At 49.1% G+C, this 27,853-nt stretch overlaps 8 protein-coding genes and 2 pseudogenes across 10 annotated transcripts in view; all 10 read right to left on the reverse strand.

The window, feature by feature from the left end:
* Window positions 1–164, reverse strand: part of TEOVI_000315000:pseudogene — a 384-nt pseudogene extending 220 nt beyond the window's left edge. The window contains exon 1 of the mRNA in view: window positions 1–164. This exon is cut by the window's left edge and continues 16 nt beyond it. Within this exon, the coding sequence occupies window positions 1–164 (164 nt within the window).
* A 200-nt stretch (window positions 165–364) lies between these two features.
* TEOVI_000315100 (kelch domain-containing protein) lies at window positions 365–1,645 on the reverse strand (the record flags this gene model as incomplete). The annotated part of the gene is made up of 1 exon (XM_067226108.1): window positions 365–1,645. One exon carries the CDS (start codon window positions 1,643–1,645, stop codon window positions 365–367), a length of 1,281 nt encoding a protein of 426 aa, XP_067082209.1.
* A 1,050-nt stretch (window positions 1,646–2,695) lies between these two features.
* Window positions 2,696–5,257, reverse strand: TEOVI_000315200:pseudogene (annotated as a pseudogene). Its single transcript has one exon. A coding segment is annotated over exon 1 (2,562 nt).
* Window positions 5,258–5,532: 275 nt separating this feature from the next.
* TEOVI_000315300 (uncharacterized protein) lies at window positions 5,533–6,096 on the reverse strand (the record flags this gene model as incomplete). The annotated part of the gene is made up of 1 exon (XM_067226109.1): window positions 5,533–6,096. The coding sequence occupies one exon, from the start codon at window positions 6,094–6,096 to the stop codon at window positions 5,533–5,535; it is 564 nt and encodes a 187-aa protein (XP_067082210.1).
* Window positions 6,097–6,268: 172 nt separating this feature from the next.
* TEOVI_000315400 (uncharacterized protein) lies at window positions 6,269–6,544 on the reverse strand (the record flags this gene model as incomplete). The annotated part of the gene is made up of 1 exon (XM_067226110.1): window positions 6,269–6,544. One exon carries the CDS (start codon window positions 6,542–6,544, stop codon window positions 6,269–6,271), a length of 276 nt encoding a protein of 91 aa, XP_067082211.1.
* Window positions 6,545–6,769: 225 nt separating this feature from the next.
* On the reverse strand, window positions 6,770–7,576 carry TEOVI_000315500 (uncharacterized protein; the record flags this gene model as incomplete). Its single annotated transcript, XM_067226111.1, has 1 exon — window positions 6,770–7,576. One exon carries the CDS (start codon window positions 7,574–7,576, stop codon window positions 6,770–6,772), a length of 807 nt encoding a protein of 268 aa, XP_067082212.1.
* A 495-nt stretch (window positions 7,577–8,071) lies between these two features.
* On the reverse strand, window positions 8,072–9,100 carry TEOVI_000315600 (deoxyhypusine synthase, putative; the record flags this gene model as incomplete). The annotated part of the gene is made up of 1 exon (XM_067226112.1): window positions 8,072–9,100. The coding sequence occupies one exon, from the start codon at window positions 9,098–9,100 to the stop codon at window positions 8,072–8,074; it is 1,029 nt and encodes a 342-aa protein (XP_067082213.1).
* Window positions 9,101–9,903: 803 nt separating this feature from the next.
* Window positions 9,904–23,682, reverse strand: TEOVI_000315700 (AAA domain (dynein-related subfamily), putative; the record flags this gene model as incomplete). The annotated part of the gene is made up of 1 exon (XM_067226113.1): window positions 9,904–23,682. One exon carries the CDS (start codon window positions 23,680–23,682, stop codon window positions 9,904–9,906), a length of 13,779 nt encoding a protein of 4,592 aa, XP_067082214.1.
* A 268-nt stretch (window positions 23,683–23,950) lies between these two features.
* On the reverse strand, window positions 23,951–24,721 carry TEOVI_000315800 (uncharacterized protein; the record flags this gene model as incomplete). The annotated part of the gene is made up of 1 exon (XM_067226114.1): window positions 23,951–24,721. The coding sequence occupies one exon, from the start codon at window positions 24,719–24,721 to the stop codon at window positions 23,951–23,953; it is 771 nt and encodes a 256-aa protein (XP_067082215.1).
* A 2,069-nt stretch (window positions 24,722–26,790) lies between these two features.
* On the reverse strand, window positions 26,791–27,099 carry TEOVI_000315900 (uncharacterized protein; the record flags this gene model as incomplete). Its single annotated transcript, XM_067226115.1, has 1 exon — window positions 26,791–27,099. The coding sequence occupies one exon, from the start codon at window positions 27,097–27,099 to the stop codon at window positions 26,791–26,793; it is 309 nt and encodes a 102-aa protein (XP_067082216.1).
* Window positions 27,100–27,853: the final 754 nt, after the last annotated feature.

Consider the following 27,853-nt stretch of genomic DNA (forward strand, 5'->3'; position numbering starts at 1 on the left):
TGTTCCATCCCACAATATAAGCACAAACATATGAAAAGGTGAATGAAAAAGTGCACCTTTTCCACCGGAGACTGGGACAAAAAACACAATGAATACCACACGAGTGCCTTATATCGCCACGCCCCCACGCTATCACCACCAAACACAAACTGCCCAAATCCCATCAACCAAACCGTGTACAACCACAGTTCATTGACTCATTCGCTCACTTGAATATATAAATATATGTCACTTCCTCCTATTCAAACCGCTTTTCTTCCCCCCATTTTCCTTTAATGTGAAAAAAAGTCACTGACCTTGCCGCTGCGGCGTGTTTTCATCCTGAAGCACAACCACACACAAACACATTCCCACGTGTCCGGTCTCAAACCACACGTGTGCACGGCATCATGTCATCGGTGCTCTCCCGATCTTGTGCGTTTAAGTTGCGCACCAGCAGTTGACGGACATGCCGGGGGATTTGAGTGTCCAACATCCAAATATTTGCCGGGTTGCATTTCGCTAACCAAAGTGACGAAAGTTCTACGAGTGATAATCGTGTGAGGTAGCCGAGGGGGTAGCGATATGTTCGATTTGAATAATACACAACGTCCCTATCGCCTGGAAGTTCACCACCCACAACAAATAAACAACCCTGCGCCACTGCAGAAGCGTGGCCACTGCGCGCACTTGGACGTCCCCTTCCGCAACTTAACGTTATATCTATCCACCGACTTGATGCTGCTGGCGGTGCCGCCACTAATGAAGTTGTGTATGACGACGACGAAGACGACTGAGAGGCCGCCGAAGAGGGAATATTGGTATCTATGCACCAAAAGTCGTCAAAGTACACTTCTCCATCTACATCACCACCATAAATGAACACGCGACCCCTAATTACTGCCATCGCAGATGCATAACGCGGACTCGGCCGAGGACCGGAGGATGGCACCACCTCACGCCATGTATTGGACGGAAAGTGGTAAGAAAAAAGAGAATTATTGTACACGGGACTTCCGTTTCGTCGTGCACTGTCGGCATGGTAGCCGCCAAAGACGTAAAGGTAATCGCCCTCCACTTGTGCGCTATGGCCCAGCAATGGTAGGATAGGCTTACCAAACCAACCACTCGAGTGTACGGGGTGCCACTCAAGCGTGGTAAGATCTAAAAACCAGAAGCTATTGCTTATGTTACACGGTTCACCCATAAGTACATACATGCAGTTACGGTAAATGTGCGCAGTGTGAAGTCGCCGGTCCCCAGGTCCATCGGGCGCGGGCGTCGCCTGCTGCTGAATAAGAGACCACGTGAATGTGATTAAGTCAAGCACAAGAACATCAGCAAATCGTGTGGGCATGTATAAATCCTGTCCGCCATACACATACATTTTATCCTCATGCACTACAGCAGAATGACTAATGCGAGGAGCCACGATCTCGCTATTAGTGGTTTCCTTGTATGACCATGTGGATGTCTTCAAATCAAAACAATAAACATCATTGAAAATGATGTGCAGGGCGCCACCGCCAAATAAAATAAGTTGTTCGTCCTTGTAATTTGCAAGAGAGTGGCAGCACCCGTGCAGGGGCATATCGCCGCTGGGTGGCACACTATTCCACATGAATGTTGTGGGTCCCTTACCGCTACTGGTGGTATTGCTCATCATGTATCTGAGTATTATAACTCCACACCCAAACAAATAGCGGTGCAGGAACTCAAAGGAAGAAGGAAACCGGAAACCAGTAACCTCCCTCACGCCTTATTTATACTTTCTGGCTCTGGCCCGCTTCTGCTTCAAAAAGCAACAAAAAAACAAAGAGATGGTCCACTTCCTGCGGCTAAACCAGACAAGTTTTCCCCTTCAACTTTTTTTTTTTAAATCTTTAACTACTTTTCTATTATTATTATTTTTTATTTTTTTGCTTGTCTTCTTCTTCCCCTTGTTGAAGGACGCCCAGGTTGGTGTTGCGACGGAACGGAATGTCCAAGCAGCACTCAATGAAGACTTAACGTAAGGGGAAAAAATGCAAAAAATGGGGTTTTAAAGGGTGAAGTTGTCGTGGAGCGAAAGGTAAAGACAATTGGGCAAAACAAGCAAACTTTTAACAGCACCATCAATAATGGGAAATACCTCAAATCTGAACTTACAACGAAACAAAAAAAATGGTCAAAGGTCACACTGCTGCGCATTTAAAGGACTCGCCATAAATATAGTAAAGGCAAAGCGAAGGCATTAACAGATGTGGAAGTACTCTCCACCACCGGCACCCGACACACGCAGAGAAACTTTTAAATGTGTAACAAAACTCATTATTTGCACGGAAAGCGTGCCAAACCCTCCAGAGTGATTTCTTGTGTACTGAATGTGATCACCTGCGGCACCGGTTGGAAACGGGGTTGAGCTGGAAAAGGTATGGCACAATAAATATGTTTAATTCCCTTTAAGCACCCGTCTCACATCGAACTCGTCAACGGCGCATCGCACTTCATGCAGCCACTGCGGGACACCCTCTGGGAGGGAAAACACAAGTTGCGCTACTCTCCCAAGCTTCGAAAGCTCTGCAAGCAACCATTCGTGATTGTCCTCCCTCTTATTTCCCTCATCTAGATCATACGTCACATCTGCCACGAGGCTCTGTATAAGCCGCCTATACTCAACAGTTGCTTCATAAAACAATTCGAGCAAACTCTCATTAGTGCATCGACCTCCCTTCAAAAGCGTGTTGCCGCCACGCACCACAGCCTGCAAACGGTACGGTGCATCACTCGTACTGATGCATGTTGCTGGTATTCGGATAACGTACTTCAGAACGCGCAGTAGGCGCGGAGCATGACCACTCTGTGCGAGTGTGTCGAGTACGTATGGCGAAAAGTAATCCCCCTCATCGAGCCAGCTCATGCTTTTATCTTTAATTACACGTATAAAATACATTTCCAACGAGTCAGCTAAGATTTCCGCTGCCGCTTCAGGGCCCAGTGGTTTACTTAACCTCCACGCGACGCGGAAGTGTGAAGGATTGGCTGCACACCATTGTCCCAAAGTTTCAGTGTACTGCGCAACCACCTGTCGGTCTTGGGGTGTTGTTACGGACCCCTGGGAAATATAATTATGCAACCACGATACTATTCTGTCTGCTGACATGTAAGCGTAAGCCACATCAGGCTCTACACGTTGCAGTACACCCATGGCACGCCACACATCGCCAACGGAACCAACCGAATGAGAAATTAAGATTAACTGTGTGCAATCATCAAAAGGTAAAAGAGCAGGTAGGAGTCCAGGAGATAAAAAGGAACCGAGGTGAGACGCGAGACTCCAACGAGCCGTCTTGTCCTCACCACAGTCAAGATGAAGGCCCAGCCAAAGCGACTCCATTAGGGTTGGTTCTGCACTAGTTTGTAGGTTACGGAGACCTTCACTAATAGAGGCAACACACTTAACGTCGATTTTGCACGTAACTGCCCACCGCAGCAGCTCTACAAGTGAACAAATAACGGAGGCCGTTTCACCAGCGCTCCACTTGTCCTTGTGTCGACGAACAACAACAGGAACGAGGAGTGAACTTCGCAGTAGCCGTTGTTGCTTCGACGCTGAGTCGCTTCCAGAGAACACAAGTGACTGATAAGTTAGGCTAACATCCCACGCGCTTGTCGCAAGAAACCCCTCTGACGCGAGAAGAGTCAGCTCAGCGCACTGCGGGACACAATGCGACGACGGTTGCCTCCATAATAAACTGCACAAACGCTCATATGTGGCAAAGAGAGCTATGGGGAGCTCATCGTACTGCACAAAAAAATCATCAACATCGCTCGACAATAAATTATCAACAATATCGCACACATCGCGGTCATCGACATGCTTCATCCACCTCAGCAGGGAGGCGTGACACCTTTCAAAAAAATCACGCAGTACACGAAGCGCATGTTCCTTTCGCTCATTCTTGTACCGGATGTCTTCCACAATCATGTCATAATCACTAGGGTCATCTGTGGGGTCCATTTCCGGTATGGGGAGAGGCGCGAGGACTTGTGAAATCACCTGAAGTCCTTCACATACTACGAGCACAATCTCCTCCGTTTCAGTTGCCACTGCAGACACCCGATTCGCCAGCAGTGTCACTTGCTGTTCGAGTATGCCCTCCAGTACATGCGCGCCGTGCGCTAGCTGCCTATATAACGCGTGGTCGGGATCGAAATTCAACACTACTGTTTCAACGGACGACTCCATCGCAGCGGCGATAACGCGACATGTGTACAGTACAGGAACAGTTACGCCCTCAGTTCCACTTACCGCAAGCAGTGCAGACATCAACACTGGAAAAGTTGAATCGTCAACGTGAGACACCGCACGTATGACCGTGCACGCAGCACTAATTATCTCCTCCCCGCTTATCCCATGTCGCAGGTGATGAATGACAGCTTCCCAAAAGGACGAGGTGGGGAGATGCTTCCAAAACAGTGGTGACGTATCCTGTGGATCCTGTAAGGTACATTCCGAGAGGAAAGTTACAGCTTGGGACACAGTTACGCACAGGCACTTCAGCTCCTCCGTACTGGAGGGCGCACACATGAGGAGGAGATGGATGTTCCTCTGAAGACGCAACCGCTGCTTTGAGCGCTGCACCGGACCCATTGGAATACGACGATCGCTTATCACCATCATACAACCGGAGAAAATTTTTATGAAGCAACGGAAGCCCTCTTCATCTGCCGGCACAGTACCACCGAACTGCGATAGCAGGGCCTCAACAACGTCCATACCAGACACCTGAAGCACGAGCAGCGACGACACGCAAAGATATAGCTGTGATTTCACGCTCTCTGGGAGTCCAATTGAGGCATCCAGGTAGCTTTTGTAAAAAGGCAATAGATCGTTGGAAATCGAGGATCTGCCACCATTAACGGGTAGAGCAAGAGCGGCTGCCACATCCTGCATACAGAAGATACGATTAAGTATTGCCACAAGCAGCAATGTGGAAAGGGGTATTCCGTTGGTATTAAACCGCGCGCATGCGTCTGCCAACATGGAAAGTGGCGGGCTGGTGGTGGTGATTACCGACGAGCGAGCGGCTTCACGCAGTACATTACGCAGAAACACACCGGCTTCGGAGCTTCCACAGGCCACAAATGCATCAATGGCCGTCCAAATTCCTCCAACTCCTGCGGCCCCGTCCACCGGTTCCATTTGTCTTATCTCTATTCGAGCAATTGCATACACACACTGTAGAAAATCAAAATTAACACCTGTGCGGTAAGACAGAATGATGGCAATAAACATGAGCACATAACACAACAAACAGAAAGACAACGGCACATCCACAACGAAAAAAATAGAAAATAAAACAATGTAATCACCACAATTGTAACGCCAGCAAGCGGCTGAAGCGGTTTTACAGACTAATGTAGATGCAGTAATAACGGTACCGGGTAATTAGAGGGGGGAAGTAATAAATAAAAAACAAAACCCGAGCGTAGCAGTAGAGAAAACTATACACAACCACACGACCCTCCAAACAATAACGCACCGCCCTGTCACCCACCCACCCCCTCCCCTTAAGCGTCAATTTCACTTTTGATTTTGGCCTTCTCCTTGCTGTATACACTTTCCAGTACAGAAACTCCCACCATTTCGTTTATGGCGGCTAGTTCCTTCCGCCTTGCAGCAACTTCATCCGAATAGCCACGGTCAGGCGAGTAGTTCAACTGCAAATCTTGTGGGTAAAACCTCTTAAAAACAACACCATGAGCTGTCAGGTATCCGAGCACTACAAAACATATGGCGCTGTAATATTCGCGTGTTTCTGCACCTCCTCGACCCTCTCGATCCCGTCGCTCGGCCTCAGCTTCAGCTTCAGCAGCCTGTTCATAGTTTCCACGTTCAGTCAATCTACGTTTGCGATAAGCGAGTTCATTCCGGCGAGCCCGGTGAGTCAGTGGGTGGTCCGATAGTGTGTTGCTGTGCATCGTACTTTCGTACAAACTAGCGGGGGAGCGGCGAATGGTGAAGATGTTATCCGCCTTTTGCTTCTTCTCCTCTATTGGGTCAGATTTGTTGGAACTCCCTACGCTGGCCGCTGCCGCTGCGGCCCTGCACAAATGCACACACATCCGGCGCATTGTCAAAAAAATAAAAATAAAGGGCTGCGCAGCACTAACGACACTTGGGGTTAAGGAAGGAAGAACAGCAAAGACAAATTTTAAAAGGCGCCGCAGATATGACCACCAATACCCTTGTGCGCAACTCAAGGAGAGGACACTTACATGATGTATCATGATAATAATAACGACGTTAACCACGTGGAAAAGATGAGATGTAATGCTGCTCCCAGTTTGTCCCTAAACAATTCGTGGAACGAGAACCAAAATAAGAAATGGGCAATTCAACGCGAGATCCCCGTTGCCGCAATAATGCCTTAAATAATTGCAGCAAGAGAACATGACGTATCACTTTCTCCTGGATTGGGTGATTTCTTCTTGCCCTACACTCTGCAGCTTCCCACACACATAAAAGAGAAATCATAAAGGAAGAGACACCCCCCCCCATCTCCTCTTCCATCGTGCCCATTAGAAACCTCCTCTTTTCCTTACCTCATGTGTTTCTTTTGCTTTCCGCCACAGGAGTTTGTACGTGCCGTGAGTTTTGCTGGTCCTCCTTTTTTACTTCTTTTCCTGTTCTTTTCCATCACGAGTGACTATACGTATAAGTAAAAGTACGGGAATATTAAACGCCGCACAATGCACCACACAAATGCACACACATAATCCCCTCTCTCCCCCGCGCCCTCCTGTATCACTGCTTAGGCGCGAAAATGCCCTGAAGTAACGAGACGGCAAATGGCACTACGAAGTATATCCAGTACCTCTCCACGAAGGAACGTTTGTCCTCCTCATCCTCAGCATCGTCCTGCTCCTGTTCCTGCGAGAGTGGATTTTGCGCATCGCTTGAGCGTTTCTTGCTCTTTTTTGTTCCTTTCTTTTGAGAGGAACCCTCCTTGGAAAGGTGATTTGTGTACTCGGCAAGTTCGGTGTAATTCGGAGTGGTAAGCGGTGCGCTCGCAACCAGTAAACCCAACTTGAGGCGCATCTTCACCTGCGGGAAGAGCAAAAGCACAGTGAGGTCGCATTCGTCACCATCAAGCATTTTGGCATGAAAAGCATTAGTCGTGCTCGTCACTTGTAACCCCACAACCGACACGTTGGTACCTACGGCCACAGCCAAAGTTTCATGTAAGAGGACCGTGCGCGGATCCAAAGCCTCGAACCCACGCACAATAGTGCATGGCGACAAGGCAACGGCAACAGCACCCGCGTCCGTATCATCACCTCCACGGGTGACACGGTAGAAGACATGTTCAGCCTTTACCAGCGCGTCCTTCTCTACCGCTGTTAGATCATTGTCTCCTTGTGGTGAACTGTGCTTCAGTTTAACCAGAGAGTCAACCGAATGACGCGATATATTGAATGTACTTACGATTCTCCAATCGTTGGTCCCATCGATCCTCCGCTGAAGAATGTAGGATTGCGTAATTCCACAACAGTACTCTGCAGAAACAAAGCACAACACAACAAAGGACACTATCGCCTTCAGCCCCAACATGATTTCCTTAGCTCCTCTTCCTTCACACTTTATTGTGAAAGGGAAAATGAGGTACCTGACTTACCCGACTTTCGAATCGGCTTCGCTTACAACCGCTTCCCTTTGAACCCAAGGGAAATAACTACCCTCTTCTTTTCATATATATATATATATATATTGAAGGGCACAAGCCCATACGAGTAAGAAAACGTTCAAGAAACAATCCATTAAGTGATAAAGTAAAAAAAAAATGACGCATAAGAGCACACTTATAAAACCACATCCAAACGCTCGAGGGTGTAAAGAATTTTGTTTTATTTTTCTTTTAATAAAAAAGAGAATTCCTTAAGCCTTTTAGCTGCCTTGGAGCTTATCCCCATAGTGAAATAATGCGACGTGTGAAGAGCGCGCTACAGCGGATGTAATGGGAACAGGAACCGCACATGACTAGTGCTGCACGACCACATAATAATGATTGTCAGGTTTCCATCAAGAGTTAAGACCCACATTCAAAGCCTAGTTCCCATCCTCCCTCACACCAACTTTTTCTTTTCCGTCGCTCGACCGTAACAGGAGCAGTGGGGATATGATGGTCGCATCACCATGCACACGCACCACATCACAATTTGGTGACAATAAGCCATTGGCGCGATCAGCCATAACATTACACGAGCTTTCGCAACCATCTGCATCACTGCCTGTTGTAACATACACAACAGCATCTGCCTGCACATTTCGTAGGAGATGATGCTTCGGCAACCCGGCCCCAAGCACAATACACGTAATCCGCCCGACATTGGTGCTTTTGCATCCCAACTGCCGTAAACGCCTGACATCAGGCACCGGATCAACAACAAGTCCCTTCCGCGAATAGTTATAAAAGTAAATCATGTCCCCCATTGATCCGTCTGTAAAGGCAGGAGAAAACACGGGGATATCATTGCGATAACACCAGTAAATTAAACTCGAACCGCAGTCGTTAGGTCGTACGCTCTCAAGGGCGGCACCAATCTCAGCGATGATCTGGGAAGGAGTCGTCTTAGTTGTCCATCGTGAATCACGTTGCTGTTCATGAAGTCTTCTAAGGAGAGGAACAAAAAAATCCTCGAAATTTCGGTAATTGTCATTGGGCACAAGAAGGTTCCCCACACGGTTCAAACCGTTGTTTCGCAACGCGTGATCATTCAGAGCAAAGTCCCCAACCAACGTGTCTCCCAAGCACTTGATAACATCCTCCTCAACACCACCAGCTGTAGTAACCACGGCACCGATACGATTCTCGCGAGCAAGGCAGGCAAAAGTATCCCGAAGGCCACTAGATATGAGATTGGAGGTGTAAGCGAGCATTACTTTGTTGCCGTCCATTCCGTTGTCGTTCAAAGCGCGCTGCACTATGCGCCTCGCACGCCCCAAGTTTGTGGCTTCTAACCCGATGTTTGGGTATGCATTTAATACGCACCGAATTGCTTCTTCCTGCCCAATGTTGAGAAGGTTGCTATAGTCCAAATCCCCAATAACCCGTGAAGGAAAAGGTACACCTGACATGAACCGCACGACAGCAACTGCCAAGGCACCGTGCGCACTCTTTTTGTTTTTTGTACCTCAAAGAACGGATGCAGAATTGAAGTTGGATTTCTCACTTAAGATGGTCCGTAAAGGCTATAACTGCTATCACCCTCCTGCTTCCGATCTCCTATTGCAAACGTTCCAACCGCCCTACAAACAGCTCGGCACACCACCCCCCCCCCTATGGCGTTGTAGACACTGCTTCAACCAGGAGTCACGAAACAGCAAAAAAAAGAAAGAGCAATAATGAAATGCAGAAAAAAAAGGGGGAGGATCACGTGTCGTATGGCCCCTGGCCGGCCGCTTTGACAACATGCACGTGCTCAACTTACGTAAACAAACACAGGAAAAGCGGGCGGAGATGCAATGGACCGCATGTACAAACGTATGCAACACTGTAAATGAGCAGCTGCACCAACTTCCCTCTTAAGATTTTATAAAAACGTTTCATTTATTCTTTGAGAATCCCTATCCGCTTTATCCCTCTCTTTTAGTTAACTGATCGCTTAAACGAAAATGCGTGCGTCTCGCCCTACTTAATGCCAGACAACTTCAACCAAGGCACCGTGCCTTTATCCATGAACTTAGGCACGATTATTCTTTCTGCCCTCACGTTTCCTTTCAATAATAAACACAAACCACTTAAAACACGTGAAAAGGTAAATATATAGTCGTGCATCCACAACATATTCTGTACTCCCTACCACTTGACCGTCGTCACCCTACCCGAGTGACCGAGTCAGTAAAAGTACCAGTCTCCGTGGCCACTATCAACCACACCGCTAATGCTGCACATTCAACAATTCAAACCACTGACGAAGAGCATCTGCAATAGCACTTGGAAGAGTCTCAAGTTCCCTCACGATGAGATAGTGTGGAAATGGAAATTCTTCCATGTAGGACCGCCGCACGACACTGCCACCCCTGAATTCCACAAGCTGCATGTCGAGCACGGAGTTTGATTTCACGCGCTGCAGCCTCGAGTCACGCTCTGCTTTCAGTCGACGCATCCTCTGGGCAGGAGTCATCCCCGCGAGTTCTTTGGCTGAAATAGGAGCGAGTGGCGCGGTCCCATTGTTATCGTTTTCACCTCCTGAAGCCTTGACATCCAGAAGGACAAAGACAACCATCTGGTGATTTTCTTCTGCACGCATGAGCAGCTTTCTCAGTTCCATACGATCTTCCGTGATTTGCCCATCACTAATGATGAACATCATCTGCTGAAGGCGCTGAGTGCTGGAGCGAATTTGTCCATTCATACGCCTCCGTGCATCATCAAGGTAGTCCAACGTCGTTTCAAGGAGCAATTTAAGGTTTGTTGATTTCTGCGCAAAAGTGATTTCGCTAAATGCACGCGGACCGCTCTCGGCTACGAAGGGTTCATGCATCTCGTGTACAATGCGCGTCTCTTTTCCGAAACACGCAATCCCCAGTTCACCTACTTCAAGCTGCTGAAGGGCCTCGGCGATAAGAGCAACGGCGCGACAGGACATTATTCCGGCATTATTGCATTGCATGCTCAACGAGTCATCAAGGGCAACAAGGATTTGGTAACTGCGTTTATTCGGTTTCGTGCGGCGTAGCCATATTCGATCTTTCTTAAACTGTGAAGCTATATACGGAATGATGCGTTTCATATTGAGCCGCTTACCGGTTTTGTAGTCACCTTGTAACTTGTCAGCGACCGTCGGACTAAGTATAAGACGTAACTGCTCACAGAGTTGGTGAGAAAGGGTGTGAACTGCTGCTGTTTGCTCCTGCCAAAGTTCTCTTCCACGGCACAACTTGTCGTACTCCCCGCCGCCGGTTGAATCTGCCGTCTTGTCGTCGTCGTCGAAACTGTCCTCTTCCTCTTCATTATCATTTCTGATTTTCGACGCAACTTTAACATGTCGCCTCGCCTTTTTCTTCTCTGCATCCTCCTCGTCACCCTCTTCTTCACTACTTTCCGTGTCTACGCTGACTTCTACTGCATGTTTTCGGTGCCGCGGCGGCGTGTCCTCATCATTACCTTCGTCAAGTTCTTCAGAGGTACCACTTTCGCTGAAGGGGTCGGCGACTTCCCTCTGTTCCGGAAGGTTGTTAGTAGCCTCCGTAGGAACAACTGGTTTCTCATCCGTTGCGGCCATGCCCTCCTCCTCTCCCTCTTCATCGAACTCAAATTCGTCGACAACTTCCTTCCGGTTACTCTGTTGTTCGTTTTGTTGTTGGTTATCAGCTTCCCTATGTTTCTTGACCTCAACACGCTTGTTAAGGTTAAGCTGTTGAACACTTCGCTGGTGGCGCTCGACGGCTTCCTTTATTGCTCTGTACGGATTACGTGACGTGTTGTGTCGCTCGGCGTTATCACGGTGCTGGGTTCGTTCATCCCGATTTTGCCGCTTCCAGTTTCGGCCGGCTTCGTCCTGTTGTTCTTCCTCCCCCGGTTGTTGCTCCTCCGTGGTGCCCGCCTCTTGCTGTGCGGCACGAGGACGCTTTTTACTCTCCTTCTCTCGTTCTTCAGTCGCCTCTTCACCGGCGTGTTCATCCTGCTGACCGCCATTGTAAACATTCTCATCAGCCCAGTCGTCCTCCTTGTCTTCACAAAAATCGCCAGAATCACATGTTCCTTCGCCCTCGTTGTCGTCCTTCCCATTGTCTTCGCCCTCTATGTCCCGTGCATTGTCTGATAAAACCGAGGAAGCCTCACCGCTCCCGTTATGAGCCTCATCGTCGCTATCTCCAGCGTTGTCGTCGTCATCACCTTCACTTCCCTCACGCTCCCCCTCATCACTGCAGGTATTGCTCTCCCCGTCACCATCCCCTCCGTCATGGCTATCATTTTCGCCACCTTCAAGTACATCAGCTGCAAGATCATGGTCCTCACCTTGCTGCTGCTCTTCGGCCTCACGTATTGCCGCCTCGCGGTTTTCGAAGTTTGCCGTTTCCTGATCACCCTCATTGCCATCTATGCTCTCCTCTTCGTTGGCGAGTTCGTCCTCCGGAACATCATCTGCGTTACCTCCATCATCGCTATCCAGATCATTCCCTTCGTTCGTTTCCTTTTTCATACGTTTCCGCTCCTGTACTTCTTCGCCATCGACACTTCCCATTTCTCTCTCGCTCTCATCACCGTCATCCTCGTCCTCCTCGTCATCATCGTCGCGCCGTTCCTTTGGAGCAGCGAAATCCGTTTCCACATCAGCAGCGTTGTCCTCACCATCACTAGACCCGTCGCCCTTATCCTGTTGTTTCTCCTCCTGCTCCTCATCATTCTTGTCCTTTGCACTCATGAGTTGGTCTTCGTTCTCGATCTGGTCTGTCACATCTTTCTCACCTTGGCCGTCGTCCATACCCGTACCATCAAGTTGATTGCCATCTCCGCTTTCGCCGTCACCGTCCCCATCCTCCTCCTCCTCCTCTTCCGACTTGCAAAAACCTTTTCGAAAAAGAATACACAGCAGTCGCGAGACTACGAGAGTTAGGTGAGACTGTGCCAATAACGCCCGAGTAGCCCCCTGAAGAAGGAGATCCACATGCTCCACGCACACGTCAAGTCGCGACAATAGTTGAGTTCGAGCTGCCGAAGATATTTTACGGTCGTGGGTTTCGTCGTGAAGCAGTGTGTGAAGCGACGAATGTGCAGTCCGAGCTTCTGCAAGCAGCTTGCCAACGGTTTCAGCGTACCTTCTGTAAACCAGGTCTGTCCCCCCACCACCTGTGGAGTTTTCCTCCTTCTGTTGGTGCCCTGGAGAAGATGCAAAAAAGTCAGTAAGACCATCATTCTTCGCGAACGCGCTCTCTAAGCTCTCAACCATCACTGTGACTTTTCCTTCCCATTGCGCGCCCACCTCCGTACGGTTTCGCTTGGCAGACACTGCCCTGGTCGGCATCGATGCCGTCACAGCACAATTGATGGACTCACCTAGTAAGTCCAGTGATTCGCATAACTTGGAGGATGCACTATCCACACAGCCAACACCCGTGCTGCAGAGCCGTGAACACACTAAACGGACACGACCGTAGAGAGCACCATATTGCTCCATGATGGCGTCTGCAATGGGTATTTCCGCGCGCCGCTGGCCTTCAGTTGTACAACATAATTTCCACAGCTCCTCCGTCAAGCAGTACAGCTCGTCTATGGTGGAACGTGAGCCCTCTAAATCAAAGATATGCTCTTGTAACATCCAACGAACATCGTACACGAAACTCTGAAGTTGTACACACATTTCCATTGAAGCGTGCAGCTGTTCAGCACCTGTTGGCACCGCGCGGTCCTCGCATGTGCTGATAAAATCACGCAGTAGAGCAATCTGCTGGCGCACTTCGCAAAAATTACCTATCAATTCTGCTTCTTGAACGGCAACGGCGAACAGCGATTCGGCAGTACCCGCTCCGCGTTTCACTTGGGCGTCGCTGAGATCTTTGTGAGGATGCTTTTCCGCGTCGCGCATGCGCTGGAGCCAGCGTACACCACGGTAATATTCCTGCGCAGCTTCCTCAATCCGCTTGCTAGCGACAAGGTGTTTGTGAATATTACGACAAGGAAGGAGAGCACTACTTGTAGCAAACAACTCCTCCCAACCGGAAACCTGCAGAGCGTGCGTATGCGGCACACCCTTCTCTTCCATGACGGTAAACAGCGTCTTCAAGGCGCGTAACTTTTGGTTTTGTGGAACACTGCGCGCCTGCAGAGCGTTAACACGCTCAATGATTTCGTTAGCAGCGAATTTAAGGAACTCTACACCCTCCGACATGTAACCAGGAAGTTTTCCTTCGGCAGAGTCAGCATCTTCGCCTCCCGGAGGGGCTTCACACCCCGAAACCGCAGTTTTCGCCTTGGCATTTATTCTACCCATGCGCGATCTCTTCAGACCTATATCCACAGCGCCTTGGGCACCCTGCTTCTTATTTTTCTTCCCGTTCTTTTCCTCCAGCTGCAGTGAAGCCAGGGTGAACCCCATGGCCTGGTCATCCTCACATCGTTGCTCCTCCGTCGATATGATCTGCAGCACGGGCGTCCGCAGCACGTCTTCAAGTGATGCGAGACCGCGACCCATTTTTAGATGAGATTTTTCAGCAGTGGCACGGACCGCATAATAGGTAGAGTCCTCCCAGCGCATAATGCGAGTAAATTCCTCCATATCCTCCTCGATGGGTGAAAGCGCAATCCGCAGCTTCTGCTCCACTAACTGTGAGTACTGAGTAAAGAAATCCGTCAGGTGACACGAGGCGTTTGCAAGGGGAAACGATGAGCGCCTCCCCGCAGCGGCAAGATGAAACGCAAAAGCCTTCAGCAACCGCAGGCGGGCATGGAAATCACCACAACGGGCGCCCCACATGAAGTCCATGCAGTAGTGAAAGAACTTGGCATAACGGTCCTGTAGCTCTTCCATTGGAATTGGTTGCTGGACGCCGGTAAGATCACATAGGCTGAACCATACCTTACCAACTTTCAGTTCCCACTCTTCTCGTTTCGCCGCAAACACCTGTCCCCAGCAATGCAATTCGAGCCTCCGCCAGCGCAACACAAACGTGGACAGATGTGTCATATGATCCATTATGGACGTATCACGGGAGGCATTGCGTTCCCATTCGTAACATTCTCTCAGAAGAATTTCACACCCCGTCATAACCTTCATCAACGGTGTGGTTAACACCGGTAGTGCTGCCAAGCAAGTGGCAATGCGGGAGCAGCGACGAAGTGAAGGCGTGTCTGGATAAGCGGCGCTTAGCTCTGTGATGGCCTGCATGAGGCTTAGTAAGGAAGGATTGAAAGCCCGGAGCTCGGATGGTGCGGGGTCCGTGAAAATATTAAACTTGATGGCTTTTGCTTCACTGAGGGGTGTCTCACTGGAAAAGAGACACTTCGACAACAATGTTGCCCGGGCGGCGAATCCGCCGGCCATCATTTGTTCGTCCTCTGCACGCACAAGCGACCCATCCTCATAAACACCACTGCATCCCCAGCCGCGCAGCTCCTTGGAAACAACGTCAAAAACGCCTTTGAATGCCTCCAAATGCCTGTCGCCGCAGAAAGCACCACCGTCGTTAAGCTCAAGCAGCCTTTCAAAGAAGTGATAGTGCGTGTCAAGTAGCCGCTGCATGTACTTTGCACCTTGTGGCCCCGACAACATTAAGCGGGCATGACGGCCCGTCGACAACGCAGACACCTCTGGCTTCGGAGCAGGATTTAAATCAACTTCGTCATTTGTGGCATCTTCCATCTTATCGTCCTCGGCGTCGCGGGCACGAATAAACTCCTCTTCGTAACTAGGAAAAAGTTGTTTCAACAAACCCATGTGCGCTTCATCATCGCCTTCGATAATAACAGCCTTTTCCTTGTAGAGCACTGATAACTCCTGCTCGCTACGTTCTTTGGCCTCAAGTTCCTCAACCGCACGGTACAGCTCGCGGTATGAATCGAAAAGCTTTTCAACAAAGTCGCGCTTGATCACTCGGGCTGGAGTGCACTGAACGAGCAGCAGGCAAGAATCAAGATACGCGAGGCGTTGTTGTAACGACTGCGACCCGGAAGAAGGCAATACCGGTGAATTAATACTGGTTGATGGAAAATGCATCATCCGCACGGCATCTGGCACGCTAAAAATCATAGACTTCCGAACTGGCCGAGTTTGCATATAGTAGCCGATGTATGCAGCCAACGTTGCCGAAAGTGCTGGTTCCGAGACGGTGAGAGTCACGTCTTCGTACCCTCCATAATTATCCAACACATCGATGAACTGCTGATAAACGACTTCACTCCATGCTTTCCGCGCAGCGGCAGTTTCTGACCTTCGCTGCGCGACCACCACCTCCAGCCGACTATCGCTCAGCATGGAACTGCACGTCTGATGAAGCAAATCCACAAGTTGTGCGAATTTCGCGCCCGTCGAGTCGGGCCTCACGACGACCTTCTCTAACGCCCTTGCCAGGTGAGCTTCCTCCTCTGCTTGCAACCCCTGCAGAAGCAACCTCTGCCGACTACAACTGCCTCTCATTGATAATTCTTCTGACCAACTAAACGCCGCATCTAAGCGCGAGAAATATACCAGCTCATTCCTTGCGACTTCTCTCTTTACTAGCCACTTGTACATGGGGTCAATTGGTGTTCTTGGAACGAGCATTCGGCACCGCAACACCCCAACAAGAGCTATGCGACGCAGGGAATCATCCGGAGTGAAATCATTGCTGTGCACTATCATTGATAGCACCGGACGCAAGGCATCAATAAGTGGATTTCCTTGAGTTTCGGCTAGGAGAGTGCGCAGTTTGCTTAGTAATTGAACTAACATGGCAGTGGAGGGTTCCTCCGGAACTGAAAACCCATTCGTGTTCAGAGCACGATGCGGGACTTGGCACATCTCCAGTAGAGATAGAGCATCAGTCAGACAGTTTGCCTCCCATTCTTCAAATGGGTCCACCTTCGGCATAGGCAGCACACGGCAAAACTCCAACAGGTTATCAAGAGCACGCACATGGGGATTACTCTTTGAGTCGATTGCTGCGACCGACACCTCTGCGGCATAGTCAAGTGCGTCGCTAGCAAGACTTGTCCAAGACCCACAAAGAATGTGACGCCCACCGTTCAACCCGTACCGCGATAAGAAGTTAGTTGTAAGTAGGGGCACCAGTGAAGATAGAGCGGCAGCATCACGTTCCACAACAAGCGGTATGGTTGTTACCTCCCGCCACAGGGTCACATTGAGCTGTGGTACAACGCGCAACTTCGTACAGTAAATATTAACAAACTCGAGAACCTCACACTGCAGACGTTTCGCAACAGGCACAGAGCAGTTCGCCCTCAACTGTTGTGCCCGAAGAACCAGTGAGAATTCAGCCCGAAATATTGCACTGTCCCAGAGAGATTTCAGCAAACATTCGTGCTTTTCATGTAACGCGCTGGTAGCCGATGCCTTCCATGCAACCAGCGCCGCTCGCTCTTCCGCTGTCGTTATATGAGGGCGAACGATGCGTTTTCGAATGTTCAACCCCTCCAACACGAGCTGAAATGGAAGTCCAAGATAATTGCGCAATGACGATAAAAATTCATCTACGGCGCCAAAAAAGATGTCGGCGGTTGAGCCCAACTGCTTCTTTATCACAGAACGAATAAGTAATACGTTCGTCAGCAGCGAAACGTAGTTGTCCACATTAATTTGATATTGAGGGAACGACGAACATACCAAACGCGCCAGTGGCCCCAGTAGCCGAAAGATCCGTTGCTGAAGAGACGGAGAAGAAAGCACCTCGACTACCTTTCCCATCGCGGAAAGCATTCGGTTAAAAGAGTTGTTGACCACCGGCGAGTCTGAGATAAAAATGTTAGCGTCACGAAGGGCTTTTAGTGACGACGCGTGTGGCCCCAACACCGGTGCGGAGGAGCACCAGATGGAATCTAGGTGGGCAGCGGCATCAGTTGTGGGCTGCAGAGATATAAGCGAAAGCACATCATTCATGCCCTGTTCAGACAGAGCATCCCCAATGGTCCAACAAAGTAATTGTCTCCGGGATTCAAACAAAATATGGCTCAGAACACCGTCGGCACATTGATCAAGCACAAAATAAAGCACTAGATCTGATAGAGAATGACATTTTTGGTGACTTCCCTCGGCGGTTAACTGAGCCCTTAGAGCCAACCCACTGCGAAGGACACGAATGCGTACTAGCGCTTCTTCTACGCTTTCTAGGGCCGATCCACTACCCTCACTGCTTCCAGTCACAGAAAGGGCGCTCAGAAGATCTGCTACGGAGGGAAAACACCTGCATGCATCTGACTCCCCTGCGGCCACAAGCATATCCAAATTCGTGGCCACCTCATCCTTTCGAACATTCCAATGTCCACAACGGTTGTCAATGTATTTGTGACGAATAAACATCTTGAGGTCCTCCAGGTTGCTTGCCGCTGAAAGCATTGAAGCAGTCTTCACTAGGGTAAAAGTGTTAGGCGTACCTGAAGCTAGAGCGTCTGAAAGCTGAGTAGACATAGGCAAGGCAGAATCAGCGCTGAACAGACTGCGCAGAAACTCACGGTGGTAGCGGTTTAACATCTCAAGGTGCTCTACGCTTCGGCATGACGTACTTGCTCCGCTAATCGCGAGACTCTCCAGTGAAGGTATTTCCACTGGATGGACATAGATTTCAACCGCTCGGTTTCTCATAGCCCTCGACACCTCACCATACTTAGGATCGAGGGTCATGAAGAGACGAAAATTCGGGTGAGGTCGCACGACACGAACTTGGCCGTCAACAAGTCCCTGTTCATTCACAGAAAGCATACCGTTAGGCTCAACAAGTGGGTTGAGTCGATCCAGCACGCTGGCATTGCAGTAATTAACGTTGTCAAGAACAAGCCAATGACCACTTTGCATGGCCTCCAAAATCAACGAATCGCTCCACTCGAATTGTCCCTGTTTACCCTCCACCTGATCAAAACCGCCCAGCAGGTCAACAGTGTCACAACTGGCGTTCATAGAGAAGGTTAGCAACCGCGCTCCCGCGAGTGCCGCTGCGGCTCGAATGCAAAATGTTTTACCGGCGCCGGTCGGGCCCGCCAATATGCAGAGTTGATTCTGCTCGGCACATGTAAGCAATGAGCGAACAACCCCCGCCTGAGAAGGGAGAAGCATCAAAGAGTTGTACGCGGTATCAATGAAAGGATTTGATCCCTGCACTCTGCGTGTCAGGAACCGAGACCCAAAGTGCACTGCATCATTTGCGATGAGAAAGTGGGATTCCTGAAACGTGAGGCCACACATAGCGGAACTCCCAAATATCTTCTCAACCAACTCAACTGTTCTCTTCCGGTCAGTGTCAGTGCGCATACGTTGTGTGAAGAGCATGTCGACAAACTCACACGGCATGTCCATCACGCCGTATGCTTCCATCAACTTGGCCCAGCGTAAGATGTCACGCAAGTTGAACTCCCAAGGACTCCCGCGAACACCAAACGCACGGCGAACGACCACCTCTCGGTGGAGTTCATCTACGAAGCCCACCATCTTGCAGAGGGTTGCCTCACCGATACCAGGAGCGACGGCAACAACAATACGCATAAGGTCTTCAACGTCAAAAGGCTCGATTCTTACCCTTGTGAACCTGTTTAGGAAGCTGCGAGGGAGACCCTTTCTCCCACCTCCTTCTGCTAGAGGGTTTTGACAAGCAAAAACACGAAAACCATCTGCAGCCTGAAACTCCTCACCCAACTCCGGAATGAAAACCGTAGAGCGATGATCGAGAAGGGCGTTGAGGCCTTCCAGGACAGATTGACTTGCGAGATTCAGTTCGTCCAGGATCACCCACCACCCATTCTTAAGCGCATGTAGGAGAACGCCGTCTGACCACGAAAATTGCGGACCGCCGGAGTCTCCAGAGGAGGGACATGGTAAAAACGTGCCGAAAAGATCCATTATATCGGTTTGCTCGCTCAAGTTGACACGGACAACATGTTTCCGCAGGGCACACCCCAGTGCTTCGACGATACTTGTCTTACCAACACCAGGGCTTCCTTCCAGCAGAATTGCACGGCGCATAATGCCCGCGCGAACGAGTTTGGATAGGTTTCGACTGGTAGAGGGCGCGCCGAAGAAAAAACGCCCCTTCATCTCAGGAGGTAACGTCGGTTCCTCCAGTGTGTCGAAGAGCTCCCAGAAGGGCTCACGCAGACAATCACTGCTCACTTTACAAACTTCCCTCACTTTCGCTATGAGTGCCTCACGCAAACCGTGTGTTCCCATGTCAGATTGCCCAGTGCCCACACCGACACCGTCGAGAATGACGGCGTCAAGACCATGGACAAACGACACTCGTTCGTCACAATGACCATCGGCAGCATTCATGAAACTAACCCAGCCAATTATGTCGCGAATGCTTATGTGCTGCGGCACCCCTGCAACTGAACATACGCTCGCTGCATCACACAGTAGTGAGGCCATATGCGCCGCCCAGTGCGAAAGATTTTGATTCAACCGCTTGGAAAGAATAAGGGTCACCTCTTCACGCTCCACTGTTGGTCTGACATAAATTTCAGTAAACCTGTTTCGAAGAGCGGGCGACAGCTCGCGCTTTCCAAAATCTCCACCAGGGTTCATTGTTGCAAGAATGCGAAAGTCCTCATGGGCGAAAATGACATCTGCTGTGCTCTTTTCAGCAAGGGTTACTGTTCGACCCGGTTCAAGGACACTATTCAACCTCTCAAGGACGCTATCCTCAGCAAGGGAGATTTCGTCCAAAACAAATACCCCTCCTTTTAGCATGCATTCAACCAGCGGGCCATTTCGCCATTGAAAAATTGCGCTGCTTTGCTGATTTGGAAGAGCAGGTCGAAGGCTCCCAAGAAAGTCAGCAGCTTCACTATGCTGATGACAGTTGACAATACTAAGCCGACGTTGCAAAATTGCTGCCCAAACTTGGCAGACTGTTGTCTTGCTGCTTCCCGTCTCCCCCACCAACAACACAGGTTCTCGGTGAAAAAGACAAATACCTACCACAGTAAATAAACGCAACATGGACTCAGTCCACACGATACCGAATTCCTCCGCCACACGACTTTCCACATGCTTGTAGTGTTCGGCAACGTACGGCCAATGATGTGGTGAATAAATGTCACCTTCGTTGAGCTCAGTTTTTGTGATCGACTCAATAACATCCTTAACGATCTGGCGCTCCTCAGTCTTCCGGCAACGCTCTACCAACAAGAGAAACCCATGTTCTGCCATTTCCTGATATGTCCCAGGGCACCGCTCAGCCCAACGAAAAAGATCCCGCGGAGTCACGAAACCGTGACGACCTGCAAATACCCGAGAACCCTGACGTCGTATTTGAAGAGTGGTCATGACCTCCACCATTTTTTCGGCAAAACTCGGACTAAGAGAGTACCGTTGACAAAGAATGGTGCACAGCTCTGTGTTGGGTATATCATCGACGGTGATTTCCAAAAATCGATTACGAAACGCTCTTGATAAGAGCTTGCGGCCCCCGTACACACCTGCTGGGTTCTGAGTGGCAAATATGCGCAGATGTGGATGAGGTTTTATTGTTTCTTGAGTGTCTGCGACAAAAAGTTCATGGTTATCATCAAGTAAGCGATTGAGGGCCTCCAGGACTTCAGTGGGGGCAAGATTCAGTTCGTCTAACATAATCCAATACCCATTGCGCACGGCGTCAACTAAAATACCGTCTACAAAGCGGAGTTTACCGCGTTCATCCGAAATGTAGTGACCCACATATTCCTGAATTTCCGTACTCTCGTGGTTATTTATTCTGATGAACTTGTGCCCCGTAAACTCGGCAAGGTACTTCACCATGGAGCTTTTCCCGGATGATGTTGGACCCTCTAACAGTACCGGCCGATCCGCGAACACTGCTCGAGCGACGTTCAACAAGTGCCCTTTAACACTAGGTGTTAAAATAAAGGACTCATCCTTGCGAGGCTCCTCCGATCCAACAGGTAACCAAATGTGCTCATACGCCACAAAACGTCCCCCAGAAGGGCAACGCGGCAGGGTCGGTCGCGGTGGCTCTCCATTGCCAAATACATGTTTCTTAATTAATTGTTCAACAATAGAGTGAAACTGCCGCTCCAGAGGAGTTGCAAATCCCAACATTAAACCGTCAAACAAAGCGAGGGCAAACCCATACTGCGATGTGGCTTTCCGCACATAAGTAAGAGCACGTGTCAAAGTCCTCAAACTAACTGTGGGTGGCTTCGTCCCGCCATCCAAAGAACATAAAGCCGATTTGGCCTTTCCAACATACTCTAGGAAAAACGAAGTCACCTCTTGAATCTTGCAATCCGTTGCCAAGTGGCCAATAAACTCACTAACCACAATGCTAATATCACCCTGCTCAAAAGGCTCACTAACATATATCTCGGTAAATTTGGAGCGCAGCGATGGCGGAATATCCTTCTTACCGACGTCAGTAGGGGGGTTCATGTTTGCAAAAACGTGAAAATTTTTGTGCCTCTTAATTGGTTCGCTTCCAACCTTATCTGTCAGATATAACGCATCAACATCCCCTAAGACAGCCGAAACTCTTTCCAGTATCTCGGTAGACGCAAGATTCACCTCATCTAAGAGGATCCAGTAACCCTCTCTCCATGCCCTGGTCAAAGACCCTTCTTCAAAACGAAAGGCAAATGTATTCCTCGTGGTGTGAAGTGTCGCCAACAAATCCTGGGTTACATTCTCGAGATTAAGCCATCGCTCCTGGAGTTCAGTTGAGAAAGGGTGTTGAATATTCTTCAACTTAAACGAGCTGCATCCCTTAAGAATTTGTTTGACGACGACGAGCCACGAGCACTTTTTCATTGACATCTGGACTGCGCTGAGAAATTCTGCATTTCGAGAAGCGTTAAAACATTGCGAAAAAAGATCCACAAAATCCTGATACGCGTTCCTCACAGCAACACCCACGTCGAGTGGTTTCCAACCTCCCATGAAATCACTTGTATCGGTTTGTTGGTCAAGATTGTGAACAATCAGCTTTTGACCAACCTTGTCGGCAAGATACTGAACGACAAATGTTTTTCCAACTCCAGTTTCACCTGTCAAAAGGACATTCTCCTGTGCATCAACAGCGGCTGCTATCCGTTCCAAGAGAGACATGGAATGTTTGGTGGCTGCAAATACCGCAGTAGTTTTTAGATCGCCACTCAGGCAACCATACAGGGGCAGTGTAACTCGACCAACGGTAAAGTACTCCGCTCCCGATCGCATCTCCGGTTTGCTCTGGTAAGCAAGCGAATCGGCAACATTCGGCAAAATACCTACACATTCAGCCATAATATTGATGATGCGGATCAATTCATCACATTTTGGGAAGCCTGCCAACATACAGTCGTATGCTTCACGAAACATCATCTCACGAATTGTGGATGAAATAAATTCGTTGGAGAGGTTGGTGTTGGGAAGCCTCCTGCTCACTCGTTTGCACCACTTAAGTAACGACCGAAGGGTCACTAGTGAAGTGCCAAACAAACGAGACGGAAGGGTCGTCAGTGCAGAAACTACGCTTCTCGGAACGGAGTACAACGACGTTGCGACAACACAAATCTCCTCAGGGGGCAAACTTTTTAATACCGTAACCCCCCAAAGTTCACCAAAGGGTACGGAGTTACTCTTACGCGTCGTAAAAGTGTCACCAACAGATCGCAACTGCTGGGTGGCAATAATTCTGAAATTCGGATGGGCATTGATGCGTTTATTTTTATCCGGCAAAAATAGTGTAGACTCCTCAAGAAGAGAAAGTAAAACTGAAAAAACATCGAACGATGCTAGATCGATATCTTCCATTAGAATCCACAGACCATTTGCTACCGCAGTAGTCAGAGGACCTGGTACCCATTCGAACGCTCCGGGCACATCTGTTGCTGAGAACTTCCCAAGCAAGTCCCTGCTATCAAACGAATCGTCGACGTTTATCTGAATCATTGTACTGTACGCACCACATTCTTCCGCTAAGGCCTTAACAAAAAAACTCTTACCACACCCAACCTCACCTTGAACGAGAACAGCCCGTGATGTGTCAAGAGTTACCTTAAGGTTTCTGAGGTTCTGTTCGCTCACGGCCGTCAAGATCATTGTCTGCCAACCAAGCATGTACATTTCAAATTAAGTGAACGTCAAAAAGGGGTGAGAAGAGTAAGTTATGTCAGGCTCAAAATGACGAGTCTGCGTTACAAAAATCCTCCATCATTCTCAACATTAGTTTCTTTTTTAAAAGGGGGAGGAATAGAACGGAGTTAGACAGAACATGATATTCAGAAATACTGGATCTCAGCTCCTGCATTTGGCATGTCCACACATCAAAAAAAAACATATACTATTGGCAACATGTGCGAAAGGGCATCTACTTCCTTTCGCGTGTACGCTGCAACCGGCTACTCCTTGTTGGCCCACCTCTTTGGGAAGCAATTTGTGTTTCACCACAATTACTTCGTGCAGCAAATTTCATTATTTCCTCCAGCTTGGAACGATTTGGATAGTGTTGCTTAGTTTGGCCACTTTTCAGAAACCTTACATAACTCGATATATTCATTTCGTATTCGAGAAAGGACGCAAGATTCATCGCTGTTGTTTTGTCATGAGTGGCAACGCGATCAAAAAACGGTAACATAATTTCTTTTGGCGCTGTCACACCAGCTGCAAAGAAAACGGCCATCACCTTCATGGATATGCACGGGCAGCTCACAGTTTTCAACTTATCGTACAAAAATTCCTCACCAGCGAGGGGTCCGCCAGCAACGTCGATGAATACGCGAAATGGAATGTTCTCAACGCTGTGTGATGGTTGTGATTCACATGTCTTTGCATTCATCGAATAACGGTTCCTGGTGGATGCGCTTGTCTGCTCCGTCGGCATCAGCTTTGGTAGTGAGGAAACACGCGATACTTCTGTATAACAACAACCAATAGGCCTCGTCTTGCAGAACGCTCCGTCAGGGACATCAACAGAAAAAGACAAACCATGCGCATCAAACCCTTCAAGGAAACCAATAGCGGCAACGAGCATATTAAATAAGGCACCTTGGGGTACTTTCAAGGTCAAAAGCCCCGTAACAGCCGCGTACTTAAAACGAGCAAGAGACCTCTGGCCACAGATTGCAACTGTCCGATTCATCCAACCATCCCAAAGGCTTAAAGAACTTCAATGGGGAAAATAGGAAAAGATATACAGTAAGAAGTGAGCTTTGAATACATAAATAACAGGCCAAAATACAGATGCAGCCCCATACCGTATAAATGGGGGGAAACAAAAGAACAACTGGTATACCCCAGCAAATACAAGACATTTGTGGTGGGAAAAGAACGCTGAAATAGGTACAACCAGGTCCGGTTGCCATTTCTACGGAAAGTCTGTATTCAGCGCATCCGCGGGGTGATCTAACAAACAATCTCACACGTACACGCACTGATGGATCGGTAGATAGTGTAGACTTCCACTCCAAAATAGTAAAATGAATTTAATTTTCATCGTCATAAAGAAACACTAAACATATCACTCAAAATAACAACAATTTTCATGCTTCAGCGCGGCTCGTGGTTACAAGACGCCGTGCACCGGTCAGATCTAGGTGGCATCATTTCATTACGCAATTACCATTCATACAAACTACGAGGCAAAAAAAGCGAAAGAAAACAAACTTTCCACTAGCAGCTATCACGGTAGTAACGTAACGCATTGATCTCCCTCTTGCTTTATTTAAAAAAAAAAACAGAAACGCTGAGGACTTCTACGGGAATCTAACGTCCGGTAAAACGTCTCTACGAACTGTCATTTCTGTCACTCCAATGATCACTAGCACACGCCTATGCTTTTTCGCGGCGAGTTCAACAATTTATCCGCACTTGATACGACCAAAAAACAGATGGGGGTAGATGCACCGGGAGATTTACGCTCCTCAATGACACTTACGAAAGCAGAAACCAGCAAAAATGTGATATTTACACTAGAAAAAAGTTCATTCGGGATGGTGGTCTGCTTTTCGAAGTAGCTATAACCGGCAAAAGCAGCAATAAAGAGCTGAAAAGACTGATGGGGCCCGTCAACCGGTGACATCAGTAAGGAATATTATTACCCCCCCCGCCTCTTCTCTCCCCCTCGAGCGGTCCAAACTTTCGCATTAACACGAGGTAACACCATATGTAACGACTCGAATAACATTTGCTCCTTTCTCGCACTGACCAGCAGATCATACAAAAAACGTTAAAACGGCGAACCACGTACATATATCGCACCAACTTCTCAACACAGCAGTTGCAATCCCACTTCACATACAGAAACAAAGAGAAAGTGTACAACCTACGCGACGTCAGAAGATCCGATAGCGACCCTCGGCATGGTCCACACACTACCTGCGGTCACACATGCCAATAAAAAAACCCGCTGAGTATTTATTATCACTAAAGGGGGAATGCAGATCACAGCGTAAAAATACGTTAGTAGTGGGGAAAGCCCGGGAACATATACAGTTACCGATGTTCAGCAAAGGGCGCGGGAAGCTGTCCTCCTTTGATTCGTCTAGTTTCGAGCCATTTAACGAGAAAAGCAATCTCCAGAGGCAGCACCAAACACTCTCAAGGGCACCGAAACCAGGAACACATCTCCCAGAAACAATACACAAACCTTTAAGACAGACCCCCTAGAGAAACGCCCACAGTGCAACACCACACCATGGAACCGGGTAGAACAACCTTAAGTCCGCTTCCGCACCCCCATTCAGCTGTCACGTGCTGGTGGTCGATCCAAAGCTCTCCTTGGATCATCCTGCTGGCTCACCCACCGTAGTCGTACAGGTTCCTGTTCTCTTCCGATGGAGGTGCCACAAAAATATGGCTTCCACGGACACAAAAGACGCTATTTCAGTCTACACAGCTAAGAAATCAGGTATTATCTAAACTGCAGTCAACTAGATCACACCTCGGCGGAGCAGGAGGACCAACGAACCCGTCTTCTTGGTTGGGGTATTTCTCAACGATGGCGGATGCCAGCCTCTCCACGACTCCTCACCCTTTCTTTCTCTTTCCTAAAAGTGCTGGAGGTAACTTCAGTTCCATCTCGCCACTGAGCACCTTCCTCCTCGAGCTTACCGATCCGTGTTTCTCCCTCAGAATCTAGAACCCGTCGGGCTCGAGTGGTACCAAACCGTACCTACCACCCAACATTTTAATTCGCGGCGGGCACTCCTCTCATCTCACTCCCCATCCCCCTATGGCCGCAGGCATCGGACATGCACCTCGTAGAGGAAATCTCACCAACGCAAGCCACATCGCAGCCCCTGCACTGCCGGACTCCGACGCCGGCTTCCGCTCCTTGACCCCAACATCGAGCAGCCACCACGGAACGCGACTGGCCCCAAAGTACACTGGCATCGTCTGCAGCGCGAATAGGTTCGAGCTCCCGCTAAGTTTATCAAACTCGACACACTCCACCGAGCCATGTACGGTAGCCGGCTTCAACTGCACCCCAGTTCCTGCAACCCTCCCCCCTCCATCCATGAGCCTTCTCACCCATAGCACCTCGTTCCTGTTCGGTTGAACTACCCTCCGTGGACAAGGCACCCCATGCCACCGCCAATAATTCTTTCAACGGCACTATGGGATCAAGCGCAGGCTTAAAGCTGCTGCACATCGCCATCGTCCTTGCCAAGAGCGCCCTCTTACACGCCAGGTTGTTAAACTTCCCACCGACGACCCATTTAACTTCATTGTCATTCCACCGCCCTGCTTTCGGGCTAGTTGTTGCCCGTAATCACACAATGCAAACTACGATCGCGCTATAGTCACCCTTTAGCGCCACCACTACCGCAGCATTGCTGTCGCCAAGACACCGGTGAACCTCTATTTTCGTTGCAATCGCTGTGATTCATCTTGGTTCTGCCCCTTCCACACGAAGTCGGGTACACGCATATCCTTTGTAACCCTTCTCCGCCCCCAAAAATTTCGCCGAGAACCGTGCTTATGTTCCTCGTAGTGTTGGTGTTCCCTTTTTATGACGAATAGGAGGACACCGGCACCAGGGTAAATATATTTGTTTTTTCTTCGCACCCGATGCTACTCGGCTTCCGCTGAATTTGGTACACATGCCGGCTGAAGTTGACGCCTGTATTTATTTGTCGTTGGGTTCAAATTCTAATTTTGCGCAGGTCTCCATTTTTAGCACTTAACCCCCTCAAGCCCTCGCCTCACTGCTCCTGTAACACCGACGCCATTTACACCGTGGCGATCACAGCCTACTCTGTTTTTTTTTTTT

The sequence above is a fragment of the Trypanosoma equiperdum genome, assembly GCF_001457755.1.
Source record: "Trypanosoma equiperdum strain OVI genome assembly, contig: ctg_678, whole genome shotgun sequence".
NCBI lineage: Eukaryota > Euglenozoa > Kinetoplastea > Trypanosomatida > Trypanosomatidae > Trypanosoma > Trypanosoma equiperdum.